A 15,810-nucleotide genomic window follows, 5' to 3' on the forward strand; every position below is an offset into this window, starting at 1 on the left:
TCGTGTCGGTTCGTCACGGGGTATACCTCGCACTCGACAACAATTCCCCGCCATCAGCTACCGGGCTACGAGGACTAGGTAGTTTTGCCTTAGTAGGTGTTGTAGGCGAGTACGTCTTGGCACTAAGCGTCACCACCTCTTCAGCTGAGCCTGTTGGCGAGTAAACCTTTGGACTAAGAGTCTCCAACTTCCTCTCAGCCGGTTCCGTTGGCGTATAGACCTTCGAACTGAGCAACACGGGCTCCTCCGCCGGACTTTTCGGATCATAGACAGTCGGGCTGAGCGTCTCGAGCTGTTCGTGGCCCTCCTCGGGCTTTGGGTTCATCGAATCCCTCGACGGGAATTCTCTGTCGATAGGCGTATCAAAGTCCGTTATCAGTCGAGGAGGCTGTTTCCTTTCTGGTTTCATCGTGTCCTTCTGATTGTGCTTTGGGCAACTGATGGTGTGAACGTCGGTACCTGGGCTCAAGAGTGGAGACACGTCCTCAACTGATGAGAGACGCAGACCGATTTGGACTGTTGCTGATGAACACAGTGAAGAGTTCCGTCGGTGTCCACGGGCGGCGAGGAAGCCCATTGATGGTGGCGGTTTGAGGGTATCGGCGTCCGCAAGTTGGGAGGCAGCTGGTGCATAAGTTATGGATGGTAGTGGGGTGGCAGATGGTCTTGTGGTTGATGGGCGGATTGGGAAGAGCGAGTAGGACTCTTTTCGCATGTGGCTGGCGGCAGAGGGTGTCTGCGCGTGCTGTGGTATCGTTGGTGCACGGAAAAGAAAGGTTGGTGTCGTGGGGCTGTTTTCTGCTTTGTCTTTGGCCGTCCTTAGTAGACTTGCGTTGCTGCCCATGCGGCGAACTTGTCCGGGGCTCGTCACCGGTCGCATGATGTGACTGTCGAAGTCCAGTCCACCGGACTCGTAGCGTTCAGTCTTATTGTACCCTTCCCTTCGATTCTCGTAATCGGCATCCTTGTTCTTCGGACCGATCGTGGATATAGTGTTTGATTTCAAGAACAGGTATAGGCCTCCTGTCATCAATCCCGAGATATTGGCGACCACAGTAGTTACCATGGACAAGTTGAGAGCGTGCCTTCGTTGGCCATCAAAAGCTATGACGTAAAAGTATGGGATCATGAATGCCTAGAGAGGAGTGAGTATAGCTGCAGATCTGGATGGTAATGGCAGACTTACCTCCGATATGATCGCTAGTGTCATATAATAAACCATCCGTGAAGCCGCAGCTCTCTCAACGAGCGCGATCTTGTTGCTCCGGTGCAACCTCACGAAGATGACCACGACGCAAACCAAGAGCAGACCAGAAATACCCACTAAAAGACCAAAGCACCAGACTGAATAGTGTGCAACAAACCAGAACAGCGAAGTAAGACAAAAATTGGACGAACGATCGAAAATGGCCACCAATAAGTTCAAAAGCAGAAGCAGGCCAACCACGGAAAGGCAGATTGTCACGTTCCACCTCCCTCGCGGAGCAAATGGCTTCTTTAGCAGGCTCCTTATTGTGACTTCAAGTCCGAACACTAACTGGATGTATGGAACGATGAAAACAGCTGGAGATGGTTAGACCTCATCACATACTCTTGACACCATTTGAGCTTACCAGGAAGCATGAACACGGCAATCAAGGTGCATCCGGATCCGAAGAGCGAGCCGAGTCCCGTTGACTGAGCCACGGCGAATGTGATGCCTTGGACAACAATACCGACTGATAGGATAAGTGGAAACGCTTCGGTCGCGGGAACAAAGGAGAAGCCATTCCGACTAGGGATGCGTAAGCACATGACAAGTGACGGGACTGCTCCATGCCAGCCTTACCTGAACCTAAACCTCTTATTCTCCCTCTTCTCGCGATGGTAGGTATCGACCAGAATTCCAACAGCTGTCGCAAAAGCTGCAATGGTGTTGAAAGAGGCCAAAATGACGGTGGATGTTCTGATGGATTTGGCGGCGGCAAACCGGAATTGGGTGAAGGTCTGTGAATCCGCCGGGGTCGTCGCCGACTGAAGCATGCCATAGCCTGCCCGGCTCGAATCACTTTCCGGCGTCCATCGTGTGTCGACCCGCGACTCTAACCACCCGCCTCCTCCATCCAAAGCGTTAAATGGCGACATCGGGATGGTTGTAAGGCAATCACAAGGTTGGCGATGGCGGTAAGCCGCAACAGTGGCCTCGGACCGGTCGTCGTCAGGTCATCAAAGCCAACTCGTGGATTTGCTGACTCGTAGTTGGTTTGATCAAGGTTGGATGGATGGGGAGAGAAAACATGGGATGGAAGGGTGAATCAAGCATACCATGGTAAGTCAAAGGCTTGTGAGCACACTTTGGATATAGACAGGGGGATACCGCACGTGGAGGTTGACCGCGGATGGGACGAAACAAACCCGGAATTCTTGAATACCAAAATGACATCCGGGCCATTCCAGAAACACATAGCGTTGATAGAGTAGCCTAGGGCATATCGAAACCGGGCGGGTGAGTCCGGGCTGGAAATGGATTCCCGGACGGACAGAAGAGAGTCCGTTCATGGAGCATGGGTTCATCGAAGGCAGAATCAGCTCAGGCCGTGTCCTCCCACAGGCGACCGTAATGGACTGGATTTGAGAATACTGAGCAGAATGTTTTGTTTCTCGGCCACCGGAGACATTGGGCCCACACATCTGAAGCCGTTGAGACTCCTCAAAAGCTTGCACTTGCAGGCCAACCATGTGTTTTGATAAAGTCTTTTAACTTCCAGCTCAAGCTGGGTAGGTAGGTATACTACGAGCACGTAAGCTTGCCCGTATCTCTAGTGACCATCTGGAACACGGCCCAACAGATGACAAACAATTTGACCAGCAAATCTAGCACTCGAAAGCGCTCATGCCGAGTCCGATGACACCCGTGGACAAGCATCACCGCCGAGCCAGCAAGGCTATTTGTCTGGGGTTCCTGGGACGACGACGGAAAGGCTCAGATCCGGTGTGAGATCGTGGCCAAATGCAACGAGAACTCCAGGTCATGGACATCAGCGACAAGTCATCTGGTTCCGAAGGAGGCAAGTTGGGCGTGTGGGAGCATGGTAGATGCCGTTTTCGTTGCAAGGGTGAAGTTCAAACTTGAGGCAGTTTTGGAACAGAAGAGCCCCTCGACTGACTCCAGCGTCCCCTATCGCCAAGCTTGAGGTCTGTGCGTCTAAGGCCTAAATGTGGAATTTTTCTAGGTACCAAAACCAGGGACGTCCAGGGGCACTAACACAACCCTAGGGGGCCCAGAACTTCAAAAAGGGGTCCGTCCCTGCGGAGATCAAACCAGATGAACCTCCACACGACAAGAGGAATCCAACATCGTGAGAAATTCTCTCATTCAAGACTTCGCTCTATCATGACTGCGACGGCTCGTACTGCGATTTCATTTCCTAAGATCACTATGAGTTCGCCTTTTCAAGTGTTTGATTTGTATCCTCTTCACCGGGATATCTAGATGGCAACAGATGTCGACGAGCTTGCTGTGTCTCCTGGTAACCATGTGAAAGGTCAACCAAACTCGGGGAAGAAGATCACACATGTGAATGATAGGAAGCAAACCGGCGAACAGAAACATATCTTTTCCACCTTGCCACTGAGGCCCTCCGACCAATCCCCATCGGCCTGTTCATTCCTCTCCGCCGTACATGACGCAACGAAGAGGATGGATACAGTCGTACGGGCATGCAGTGCAACGAGACAGCCATACTTGCAACGCCGTGCTGAATCCGCTGATTGCGATGAACACCCGTACTGGGCAGGTGTCGAAACCGCTTCTTACCCACCCCTCCTGATGAAGCTTTGGATAAGTGCGCTTCGAGACTTGCGAGTTACTGCCACTTATCAACAGCCCCAAGTCCCTCCACCATCCATTACCAAAAACCCCCACATCACAAAGACTTCTTAGCCTTCGCCGCAGCATCCCGGACCTTGAAGGCACCCATAATCTCCCCAGACGCAACGTAAATGACATACGCAGGGATGACAACCCATAAGCCATTGAAGAAGGCCAAGTAAAGCCACAGGTACATCCAGTTGCTGGTGTCGAGGTTGACGCTGCCCACGAGCCACTCGGGGCAGAAGGTCATCCAGCCTTTTCAAACCACCAAACGTTAGCTTCGGGCACACAGCGATGGCCAAAGAGAAGAATAAAAAGAAAAAGAAAGAAAGAAAGAAAGGAGAGAAATGGAAGAAAGTGATACGTACCGCCATAAATTTCAGCAGTAGCAATCATGATCATAACGATGTTTACCCTCGAGTTCTTCTTGGCGATGTCGTAGCAGACCCAGCAAGCCAAGGGCCCGACGACAAGGACGGTGAGGAGCTCGAGACTGACGACGCTCTGCAAGACACGTTTCGTTAGCAAAAGCAGCCTCACTCTTCCCCAATTTCTAATTGTCCAGATGTTCGTCATTTGTGTCCAGTCCGTACCTGTCACCACCACAAGCACCTTTCTCCCACTCGCATTCCTCATATAACCCTTCGCAATATCTCCTCCTTCTTGCAGGTATTGGAACATCATCCCATCGGCCCCCAAGTTCCGTCACCCATGGAATAGCTACGGAAGGAAAGAAGGAAAATAATAACGTACCAAATCAACCCCAGCCCACCTTCTATCAGCCTTGGCATAAACCATCCACAACTCTGCCGTGCCCCTCACCACCTTTTCCAGCAATCCGCCGCCCACATCCCCAGCTTTCGCCGGACCACCCACAACCCCGTCAACAAACCTCCCAGCAACAGCCTGCGCACCATGTACCTTATCAATTCTTCCGAGATAGTTGTAGGGATCAACAAACACCTCCTTGGGGTCCAGATGGCCGAGAGGTGCCGACGAGAAGAAGCAGTGGTAGAGGAAGCTGCCCTCGAGGCAAAAGTGAATCAGTGCATCGAAGGCATGCCATATGAAGAGGAACCGGTAGCGGGAGGTGGTAGTCTTGGGGTCGAGGGCCACGCGGGAGAGAGAATAGGCTGCCAGGAGGATGGCGACGGTGGAAGCGAGAGAGATGAGCGTGGTTTGGTCAAAAAGATCCGGGGGAAGTGTGCTCAGGAAGGATTCCAATGACAATGGTGCGGTGGTGGACGCCATCTTGTGATGGCGGCTGTGTTTCTTGCCGAGTTGACGAAAGGATGCTGGGCTTTAACGAAGTGGCTCCGAAATCTTGAAGGACGCGAAGTTCATCGCGAGGGTTGATCTTTGTGGCCCGTGCACAGCCCCTGCTAGTGTCGTTGAGCTTACTGAAGGTTTGAATCAGCACTCTCATGAAAGACATTTGGGCTGTTGATGTTTGCCGAACTTTTCGTATCACTGATATTACATCAAGTCAAGTCATGAATGCGATGGCTCATTTACAAACCCCCCAAATGCCAAAGCATTGTAAAAGATCAAAGTTGCAAAGCACACATCAATGTCAGCAAGGCACATCAATGTCACAAAGGCAAAAAGAAAGAAAAAACATAGATGTGTGAGGTATTAATTGGCAGAGAGCCGGATCAATTCCTAGCTAGAACGGACCAGTGTCCATGCCTATGTAATAGGGGTATCGGTTCTGGTGTAATGCTAAAGCTGCCCTTCGAAATTCCAAGCCAAGTATATCATAGAGAAGCCCTTGGCGAACTCCTTAGCCGGCCATTATCATCAAGTCATGACTGATAAAAAGGAAATGGAAAACGACTGTTGGTAAAATCGCTTAGTGGGTAGCACCCTGCTTGTGGGCCTCGGCCTTAGCGTCGTGCTTGTTCTCGGAGACCTTGTCGGAGATGGCATCACCGGCAGCGTTGAGACTGAGAGGAAGATGAATGTTAGTATCTGAGGATGACTGTGAGAGTGGAAGATGATGGAGCTTACCGAGTGCCGACGCCCTGGTTGGAGTCCTTGGCAACGTCCTTGTTGGCCTCCTTGGAAGCAGTGGCGGTAGCGCCTGTGAGAACGAGATGTCAGTTGTCTGCTGTTGTGGTGGTGAAGATGCCCGAGTTGTGCTCGGGTGTTGGAGGCGAGAGCTGGAGGAAACCTACCCTGGACCTTGTCACCGACGTAGTTGGCAGCGTTCTTGATGGTATCCATTTTGGTTGATGTGAGGGGTTGTGAAAGTGGTTTGAGTGTTGTGTTGACTTGAAGTAGTGAAGATGTGATTGCTTTGTTGGCTGATGATGGAAGAAGAAAAGATTGGTCTTGGAGAGGTGGGAGGACAGTCTTATATAGGCATTTGGTTCCCTTAATCGGCAATCGAGATGACCAAGTTGGAAGCTTGTGTTCCTGGCTGCCTGCACTGCCTGCCTGGCCCAAAGTGGCATCTACGATCTCCCGTCACAGCTCGCAAACAAGCAACAACGGGATGGAATCATGTGAAGAAGGAGGAGATACGTCATAATCCCAACGCGGATGGTATGTTCCGGCCATCTCGCCTGGAGGTTCGGGTGGGGCACTCGGTGAAGTGGAGGAGGTGCCAATTTTGGCTTGCATGAACACTTGCTTCTTTTTTGACACTCGACACACTGCAATCAAGACGTACCTTCCGAGCTTTGCATTGTGGGTATTCAATAGTGGTTTCCCAGTTGTTTGCTTGACATGTGCGCCTTCTTTGCAGGCAAATTGCTAGCAAAGAAGTGAGGCAATCTTCGTCCTTCACCCGTTGTCTGTGACGTCACGCCCCTTTGAACCCCTCTCCCGCAGTTAGATGAAATCTGAACAGCAGCCACTGCACACTCAGGATGACCTGGTGCGACCACCAATGCTTTGCCCGAATCCATGTCACAAGCGCTGTCTGTGTGCTTTTCTGTTACCGAAGGCCGCGCGTAGCCGTGACATGGATATAATGTGGCTGTTGAAAGCGGCTAGAAGTCGGTCTCGTCCGATCAATGCCTGTCCCAATGGATGTGCCCAGTGATTTGGCTTTGAACGAACTGAGTGACTTCTGGTAGCTGCATCCATTCAAAGTAGGTGATTCTCTCGTGGTTCAGGCAGATGGAATGTTCCTTCTACAGCTTGCACAAGACGCGCCCGACTTTGGCTCTCTCCTTCCGCGTCGTTGCCTGAGAATCACATCTCGCGAAATGGCGAAAGTACACAAACTTCCGGAAATGGAAAGAGGCATCATGGGTCATTATCCCGGCCAGTGACGCATGGCAGGGCCTGGCCCGTCAAAGAACGATTCCCATTAGCTGAGCCCGCACTATTGATGTGCAGCTACGTCATTATGCCCCACACTGCTAGGTACACTACAGGTGCGTGGAAACTTGTGGGGGAGGAGCCGCTGCGGTTGACTTGCATTCACACAGGACTTGACAGCCGTGGGCTCCATAGTATCAAACCGAGAACACGGTCATCTTGGTTCAATTTTGTAAACGAACGTACGAGAGGCGCCTCGCCTTGGTAGATCCGCCTGCCTCGGTTGAATGATCTGTTGGAACCAGTGGCGAGATTTCTCGGATTGCCAGATTCCCATCCTGTTTCTCCATGGCAAACTCGGCCTCTTCGATTGATGCACTGACGAGTGTGAGCAGCTGATAGGAAGATTGCGCTCCTGCCTTTCCCAACGTGCAACAGATTGCTCGCTGAATTTCCCAAATGAGGGGTTGCTCTGCACTGGAGACCAAGCTCGCCAAACACGGGCAGCGAATCCAATTGGCGAGAGGAACTACCGACGATTCGAGGCCCGCCCATTCAACGTTGCTTCAAGTTCTCTTCCCAGTTCGTGCTTTGTGCCTGCCGAGCCTGGCTCGAGATGAAACGAATCGGCGATGACTTGCAGCTTGGGCGCCTCTGCATTGTGTGGTGTAAATGTTAGCTCGGTTCCTGCGAGTGGCAAAGAAGCTTGGTTTTGGCACAGGAAATGGCTCTCCTGTCGTCTGTCTACTCCATATTTTATGTAGGCTCATCGTACCAAGCTAACCCTTTATGTCCATGCAGAGGTGCAAAACTAGGTATCGATGTATCAATATCCATCAACAGATACGAGTGGCAGGAACCGTTCGCTTTCTGAGTTTAGCGGATGATTGTGCCCGGTTGAAACTTGCCTTTTCTTCATCAGCTGACAGGTGCCGTCAAGGTTCTTACCCGTTTGCAAAATCGAGTATCACGATCTATGAGATGGAAGGAGCACATTGCGATCTGCTTGTTGGCAGTTCCTTGACGTGGGGTGAAAGGCAACACCCCCCGAGCACTTGTTGAGAGTCAAGACTCAACAGAATTTGGGAGGGTGGTCAGATCGTGCAGTGGCATCATCTCGGTTTCGTGGGTGAAGCAGGTTCAGGATGTTGGGAGGAAGACCGAGTTCGTCGGGTAACAGGAGCGACTCGCAGCAGTCCTATGTTCAACCGAACTCCGTAACCCATCGAGCCATCCTCACCAAGGCCGCCAGGAGAAATTCCAATGAACGGGTCGGTAGACCAACGGACAGTGACTGCCCTTGACGCCGGAATGGTTCAACAGGCGAACTCTGTGCACGAAAGGGCAGCCAACCTCGAACCAACGGGTGTCACGTTGCGCAGTCTCATCTGCCGGGACTTCTTTCGCATCCCGTTCCTGTCATGGAAGAGCTTCAATTCCGAGGCACCAGAGCCGGTTGTGACTTTGGTAAGAGTGCGTACTTGCGATGGAAAACTTGCTAACTAGATGCATACCTCGGTCCTCTGCAGAAAGTCCTCAGCGGTGTTCTTCTTCGTTGTCACATGTTTCATAGCTAAGTTTTGACAACGGACAACTCCATGGGAAGGCGCTCAGTTGGTGTAACGAGAGAGGGCCGGGGTTGGTGTTGCGTAGCACGCTTTTTGCAGACGCCCGTTGAACTGACATATCGATCCATCTCCGCAGCAGATTCCCTGAGAAAACAGCTTCGACCCCCTCCAACCGCCTCATTCGACATCCTTCCGCCAGCGCGAGGAAGTCGAAACACGGCACTCTCAATGGAGCATGTCAACCTACAAGACCAACCTAATGACTGGCCACCCGCCAGCCGTCACCCATTCGATATCGAGTCCCGAGGGACCCCCAACAGAAGCCTTTGCAAACACTCTGCTGCTGTCCCTACAAGGACCGTAGATGAGACATGGCGTTCTACAGACATGATCTGCGTCAATAACGGTGACACATGCGGCTACACGTCAACGAGGCGAGGGCGACACCGTTGACCCTGGATGTTCGACGATGCTCGAAACTAACTTCCCCGAAATTCGTGGTGTCGGTTCTTTTCTCCATCAGGTCATACCAGTACAACACCTTTCGTGGGTACTTGAGGTTGGAGTCAGGGCGGTTCAGGAACGGTACCACCACCGCACCACTACCCTCAAGTGTCTTTCTTAAGAGGGATGCAGAGTAACATAAACCAGTGTTGATGTTCTTTAGAGAAAGGTCATTTGCTGGTGACGAAGCTGTAATCTTTCCTAGAGTACTGCCTGTATCAAAAGATACGGTCCCGCCTCTTGGTATGTACAATATTTCGTAAACAGGCAGACAAGATATTATGCCAACGCCTCGTAGGCTGCAGATGATTGGAGTTGTGATTTAGCTAAGCTCAGCGCAATACCTAGAAGCATGCGACATGCCGAGCGATATAAAACATATTGCCCTCATTTCCACCATAAGTGCTTAGATACCAGCCAAGTTGAGCCATAATGTTTCCCATCGTAATGTAATTATCTTCAATTATCACACGGAACTCGAAGCCCACGGTGATTGACAAGCCACCTTCCCCGGCTCCAAACCCCGTACCTCAACTCTCATTTCTCAAACTTCTTGACTGCCTTCTCCAACTTCCCCTTCGCCGCCTCATCCTTCAAAAGCAGCCTGTACCACTTCTTAAGCATAACCATGTAACCACCAAAATCCTCCCAATCCTCTACTGCCGGTCCCTTAATCTGCGGTGGTCTAGGAGTTGTAGCAGCAGTAGCATCATCCCCATCCTTTTCTCCTTCCTCCTCCTTATCCTCCTCCGGTGTAGCCTCAAAAACAGCCCAAGCACTCCCCTCCCCTGTCCTCAACCCAAACCCCTTACCCGCCGTCATCGACCTGATCTCCACCTGCTTCAACAAAATCGCATCACCAGGCTTGACGATTGGCAAAGACTCCTTATGGGCTCTGTACATCTGCACCTCCACCACGTGCGTAGGGGCAGTGGAAGGGTCGGTGACGTTGAAACTCATCATGTACTCCCTCGGTCCACCTCTGGCTCTGGTGGGGTTGGTCGGGGTGGAAGAAACGATGGCGAGGATGTCAACGTTTTTCCCCAAGTGATTACGGATGGACTTTAGAGGGAGGCAGTTTGCGAATTGTGGTTGGGTGCGGAGGAGGCGGGAGAGGGAGAGTTTGAGGAGGGAAGGGTCGTTGGGTAGCGGTTCTGAGGTCGCTACTGTGTTATCGTCGCTGTCTTCGGGATGGTGCGAGTTAGAAGGCTGCGGGGTGGCGTTATCCTCAGAGGCGACGGCAGAAGAGTTGAAGGATGAAGCAAAGCTGCGCCTGGATGGGGAAGCTAGCGCGGCGGCTTTACTGGCGTCATCATTTTCTTCGGTGGTGACGCTCTTGGCGACGCTTCCGGAGCGGGCACGGGTGATTCTCGCGCTCGTACGTAGAGGCTCGAGAGCTGACTGTTGTTTTCTTCCGCGCTTAGCGGAAGCTTTCACGGCCTGTCGGGCAAGGTTATCGCTGAGGTCGGCGTCCTTGCCATCGATTGACTGGGACTGGTCTGAGGTGACAGTCGTTTGGGATGGCTTTTCCTTTGGCACCGCAGTTTCCTCCTCGGCGGGCTCGGTAATGGATGGTGCTTGTTTCTTGGTGGGAGTTGCTTGCTTGGACTCATCTGCCTCGTCGAAACCGTGGTAGGAGACCGACAGTGGCTGGGTATCGGTAGCAGCCTCGTCGGCTTGATTCTTATCGAGGTCCTGCGTCTGTTCCTCGGAGATTTCCTCAACTACTATCAGAGAAACTTCATCTTGGGTCTCGACACCCTCCTCCGTAGTGGCCACTTGAGGTTTTGTGGTGGCTGTCTCGGTCTCCTCAACCACTTCCACCTGAGTAATGACGTCCATACATTCCTCGGTTGCTGTGTCAGCAGCGACTTGAGCTTCTTCGGGCTGCGAGGACTCGGTCACTTCCTGACCAAGCAGGCCGCTTTGATCAGGAGTGGGAGGTGGCTTTTCGGTGACAGCTTCCCTTGCTGGTGAAGATGATCCAACTAGCATAACCTGATCTTCTGCGACCTGGCTAGCAAAAGGCTGAATCAGCGGGGAAGAGGGAAGAACAGCCTGCTCGTGGGCGTGGTTTGTGACATCTACAGTTGCAGATGGGCTTGCTTGCGCGACTGCCGGAGCTTCCGTAACTGTGACTTCTTTCTCGACAGTGATTTGGGTCTCCTCCTCCACCTCCACCACCATTTCGGCATCCTCCATGGTAAAATCTTGCACATGCGGTGCTTTGATGACTACAACTTCGACAGACTCTTCGTGGCTCACTGACATGCTATCCGAGTCGACTTCGATGGTCTCGCTCGTCATTTCGACTTCAACTGCCTGCGACACCTGGTCCTCCTCGGTATGGGTTTCGGGCCGAGGAGTGGCCGCGTCCGCCATCTCCACGTCCTCATCGTCGCCATCTCCCATCTCCTCATCCGAGTCAAGTTGAATAGGTCTGGGGGTATCTTGTGACATGAGTGAGACGTGCTCGGCATCGCTGACTTCCATCATGCTGGCTTCTCTGGACGCACGGACCATGTCTTCGAAGAGCTGATGTTGGATTGCTTCCATTTCATCAACCTCCTCCACGCGATCAGGTGTTTTCTCTCTTTCATCTGCAGGGGCTGTAGCCGTGAACGATGCTTTCGGCTCAGCTTCACTGATGGTACCAACATTGTTGATCTCCGCCCGCTCCTCGTGGATGCTTATGGTTTCTTGCACGGTCTCTTCAAGAGCGTTAAGCGACTTCGCCGGGCCCTGAGTTTCACCCTGGTCAGCTTGGGGCTCCTCTTTCTTGAGCTCATCAGCGGTCTCCGAGATCTCCTTGACACCGCCTTTCTCAATTTTGACCTCTTGAACATCCGGTTTGGTGTCCTTGACCTCTGAGACGTCAGTATCAGTCTCCTTGGCTACAACGATGCCTGTAGCCTCAGTAGCGACTGCCTTCTCATCGACAATCTCGTCTTCCCCAGCCTTCACGCCTTCATCCTTCTCTTCAACCTCCTGCTCCACCTTGATCTTCTTCTCCTCCTCCACTTCCAGAACGATCTCTTTCTCGTCGTCGTTTTCCACCTTTTCGAAGCCTTCCTCATCCACCGCCGCTTTGTTCTCCTCGTGAATCTCTTCGAGCACCTCTTCCTCGCTTTCGCTCTCAACCGGCTCGAAATCGTCATCCTCTTCCTCATGTCCCTCCTCCGCCTCTTCTTCTTCGTCTTCTTCCTCACTGGTCGTATCAAGCAGATCCACAACCTGTTCACCGGCATCCTGTTCTTCATTCTCATCTCCTTCGTCTTCCTCCGCGATCTCACTATTGTCTTCCTCATCTTCGTCCAGCATCTCGTCCTCTGCTGACTCGGCATCTTCCTCAGGCCGCTCAACAATCTGTGTATCACTCGAGAACCCTTCGAATGTCTCGTCATTGACTTCGGACTCAGACTTGGGGTCTTCCTGTTGCTCTTTGAGTTGATCACCCGCCGTCTTGGGTGAAGCCTCTTCGCGGGGCTTTAAGTCGGATTCGTGCTTTTCGGCTTGTTTTGTCCATGGGGTATCGATGGTCTTGAGCGGCTCGGTGTTTTGCACGGGACTCCCTACTTCACTGCTCTCATCCTTGGCATGTGCTACTTCGGAAGTTGGAGCCGCTCCAGCATCTGCGCTAGCAGCTGGTTCTGCATGAACGATCTCCATCGCAAACCCCAGTGGCTTTGTGTCCTCTTTGGGCTGAAGGTCATGGTCCATCTGATCTGCTGAAAATGATTTATCCAGGTGTCCGACCCATGATTCTGATGAATTTTCAGTAGGCTCCTCTTTCGCAACAGGTTGCTTAACGGTGGGTTCTTCCTTTTCGGCAGACAAAGATTTCTCCCTTTGCTGAAGACTGGTGCCTTCTGTAGATGTAGGTGCGCGCACGGGTGGGGATGAATGGCGAATGCTAAGTTGTCGAGCCATCGTACGTCTGCTCACAGGGGGAGCTGGTTGAGGTGGTGGAGAAGCCTTATCTTCGTCCTCCGAATCTGACAACAAGCTGATAACGACTGGATCCGCCGGCGCGGCAGCAGCTGGTGCGCGCCTGGGAAGGCGCTGACTGAGGTCAGGATCCTCGGACTCGTACGCATCCTCATCCTCATCCTCATCCTCATCCTCATCATAAGGCGTGCGCTCTCGCTCCCAGTCTTCGGCATAGTCGTCCATTTCATCGTCGTCATCATCGTAAACATCGTCCTCGCCATATCGCTCTGCTGCTTCCAGCTCAGCTTCTTCTTCATCCTGACTGATTCCCTCATCGTCGCTTTCGGGCTTGTTGTATTCGCGTTGATCATAGTCGCCTTCTTCGAGTTCCTCTCCGAATTCATCATGTTCGACCTCGTCATCAACACCAACGTCATCTTCATCGGCCTCGTCAAGCACCACATCCTCCACAAGCTCCTCAATCTCAGATCTCTCTGTATCTTGTTCAGATTCTGCTCGTGATTCGGACTCTTCAAAGCCAACAGGGTCTTCGGTGCCCGGACCGTAGCTGCTGAAGCCTTTCGGAACTTGATCTGGACGGGTCGGATCGGCGTGCAGCGAATGATCCTCGATGATAGCTGGGGTACCTTCGTTAAGAGCATCGGCGCCAAAGTGACCACCCTCAATTGGGTTGTAATGCGGTGCCTGGGTTGCCATCTCCCACTGCCCTCGCTCAAAACTCTCCGTACCCGTCGGCACCGGTACTAGGTTATAATCCTGGCCATGCTGAAGCTCGGGGTTACTCTGGGCAATGTTCATGTACGACTCCATGCCCTCGTACTTAGCGGGGACGGAATGATCGAGGTAAGAATCTGGATACGGTCCAGGTTCTGGTGCAGCGTGCATCTGTGGTTCTGGAACTCCTGATTGGGGAATTTGAGGTGTGTGCGAAAAACCAAACCTGACTTGGCTGGCGATACCATACTCGGACTCAACCGGAACACTAGCCGGTGTGCCAAACATGGAAAGGCCAGGTACCATGGGTTTTGAGGATCCAACTAGAGAGTCGGCCGCCGGGTGTGCTTGGCTGTCGGTATGTTGGTATGTATATGGCTGGCTTGGGGCTCCATGTGCCATGCCAAGAATGTGAGAGGCAGCCTGGGCCGCTTCTGTCTCTTGGAGCGCGGTATCCGTTGATGTCTCCTGGTTTCCCATATCCACCTTCTCCCAGATGGCCGGGCGTGGAACAGCTTCCACCTTTTCTGCTGAGGCCGGCCCGGATGCCGCCGGTAGATTCGGCGTCATCTCAGACTCAACCGTCTGGCTAGCTCCATCCGTCATCTTGGGTTTTGGTGCAGGCGCTTCTTCTGTGACCGTATCTTCTTCCATAGCATCGCCATCCGGTGACTGTGGCTGGCTCACTGGGTCCTCCTCGGGCATGATTTCCGGTTCGGGAGTCGGGGATTTACTGGAGTATCTCCATGTGTTGCTCTTCCGCGCAAAGCGTGATCGCTTGCGACCTTTGCCCTTGATGCCACCATCCTCCTCAAATATGTCCAGTCCATCGTCGAAAAGGGAGCCGTATGAAATTCTAGCCCTCTTGATGAAAGCAGGCGACGGGTATTCGTTCAAGGCAATATCTGGGACCTGTCGGATAGCGGATAGCTTGTCGAACACAGCCGGTTCAGGCTCGATTACGGTCTGTTCCAGCTGCTGTATCGCTGATGGTTCTGGTAGCTCATTCGGCAACTCGGTTTGTCTGCTATCGACGTTGATGTGTTTCGGTTCGTCGGATCCGTTCAGCTTCACCTGGAGCACCAGCCTTCGGTTGAACTGCAACTGCCAGTCTACTCGAGCTCCAAGAATCCGCCCGGGGGACTCGTCCTTTGCCCACTCGACACCGTCGAGACTGAGCAGCACCTCATCGCAAGCTCCCAATCCGCACTCGGACACAGCCTTTGCGCTGGGTCCATGGAGCTGCACCCGCACTTGACCCTTGGATCGACGGAGGCGCACATCGGGCTCGGCGAGTAGGAAAGCGAGAGTATGGGTGACCCGGTTGTAAGGCCATGTGATGGTGACTTCGCCTCGAACACTTCGCGAGTTCTGGTCTGAGAGTTCTGGGTCCAGTTGCGCAATTGGCGTCACTGTCCGCGATTCGAGAGCCGTGACGGCTGCACCATGGATCGCATCGGCCGATGCCATTTTCGTGCGAGTCGAATTGGCCGGGGCCAGAAATTTCGTGTCTCCCTCTAGGAAAGCTCGGAAAAGTCAAGACGATTATGTCATTAAGAGTGAAGCCCGTCGCGAAGCCAGCGCGCAGGGTGTTGCAGCAGGTACAGCGTGGTGTAGGTAAGGTGTAGGCAGATCTGACAGCTCGTTTGGCGCTAGGATCAGTGACTGTGTGACAGGGCCAACAAGGTGCCTCAGACGAAAAAGAAAGATTGCTGATTTCCCTTGTCAGATGGAAATCAACCAAGACAACACAACAACCGAGAGCAAACTAGACTCCCGCAGTTTAATTTCACATCCAGACAAGATGCTGAGGTAGTCGACAGGATCTCACGTAACCTCGACTAAACGGCGGGAAAAGAGGGAAAAATGTAGACGGACGGGGACATCCCAGGTGATGATGAGGTGACAGCTTCAAAGAGCTGGGTAGGTAGTAGGCACGCTGCCGTTTGC

The 15,810-nt window shown here is 52.7% G+C and overlaps 4 protein-coding genes across 4 annotated transcripts; all 4 read right to left on the reverse strand.

Moving 5' to 3' along the window:
* Positions 1 to 13: 13 nt before the first annotated feature.
* On the reverse strand, positions 14 to 2,718 carry B0T23DRAFT_400910 (uncharacterized protein; the record flags this gene model as incomplete). The annotated part of the gene is made up of 7 exons (XM_062838536.1): positions 14 to 1,104; positions 1,187 to 1,238; positions 1,275 to 1,323; positions 1,365 to 1,563; positions 1,614 to 1,774; positions 1,829 to 2,181; positions 2,332 to 2,718. 7 exons carry the CDS (start codon positions 2,716 to 2,718, stop codon positions 14 to 16), a joined length of 2,292 nt encoding a protein of 763 aa, XP_062696912.1.
* Positions 2,719 to 3,748: 1,030 nt separating this feature from the next.
* Positions 3,749 to 5,404, reverse strand: B0T23DRAFT_13678 (Emopamil-binding protein). Its single transcript, XM_062832288.1, has 3 exons — positions 4,607 to 5,404; positions 4,222 to 4,357; positions 3,749 to 4,108 (listed from the first exon to the last, which is right to left on the reverse strand). Exons 1-3 carry the CDS (start codon positions 5,102 to 5,104, stop codon positions 3,906 to 3,908), a joined length of 837 nt encoding a protein of 278 aa, XP_062696913.1. The 5' UTR covers positions 5,105 to 5,404; the 3' UTR covers positions 3,749 to 3,905.
* Positions 5,405 to 5,479: 75 nt separating this feature from the next.
* On the reverse strand, positions 5,480 to 6,233 carry B0T23DRAFT_369611 (glucose-repressible protein grg-1). The gene is made up of 3 exons (XM_062836527.1): positions 6,031 to 6,233; positions 5,864 to 5,936; positions 5,480 to 5,799 (listed from the first exon to the last, which is right to left on the reverse strand). The coding sequence occupies exons 1-3, from the start codon at positions 6,077 to 6,079 to the stop codon at positions 5,706 to 5,708; spliced, it is 216 nt and encodes a 71-aa protein (XP_062696914.1). The 5' UTR covers positions 6,080 to 6,233; the 3' UTR covers positions 5,480 to 5,705.
* Positions 6,234 to 9,396: 3,163 nt separating this feature from the next.
* Positions 9,397 to 15,490, reverse strand: B0T23DRAFT_13746 (uncharacterized protein). Its single transcript, XM_062832301.1, has one exon. It carries the CDS (start codon positions 15,328 to 15,330, stop codon positions 9,733 to 9,735), a length of 5,598 nt encoding a protein of 1,865 aa, XP_062696915.1. The 5' UTR covers positions 15,331 to 15,490; the 3' UTR covers positions 9,397 to 9,732.
* Positions 15,491 to 15,810: the final 320 nt, after the last annotated feature.

Source organism: Neurospora hispaniola (genome assembly GCF_033458365.1).
Source record: "Neurospora hispaniola strain FGSC 10403 chromosome Unknown B0T23scaffold_1, whole genome shotgun sequence".
Classification (NCBI taxonomy): Eukaryota; Fungi; Ascomycota; class Sordariomycetes; order Sordariales; family Sordariaceae; genus Neurospora; species Neurospora hispaniola.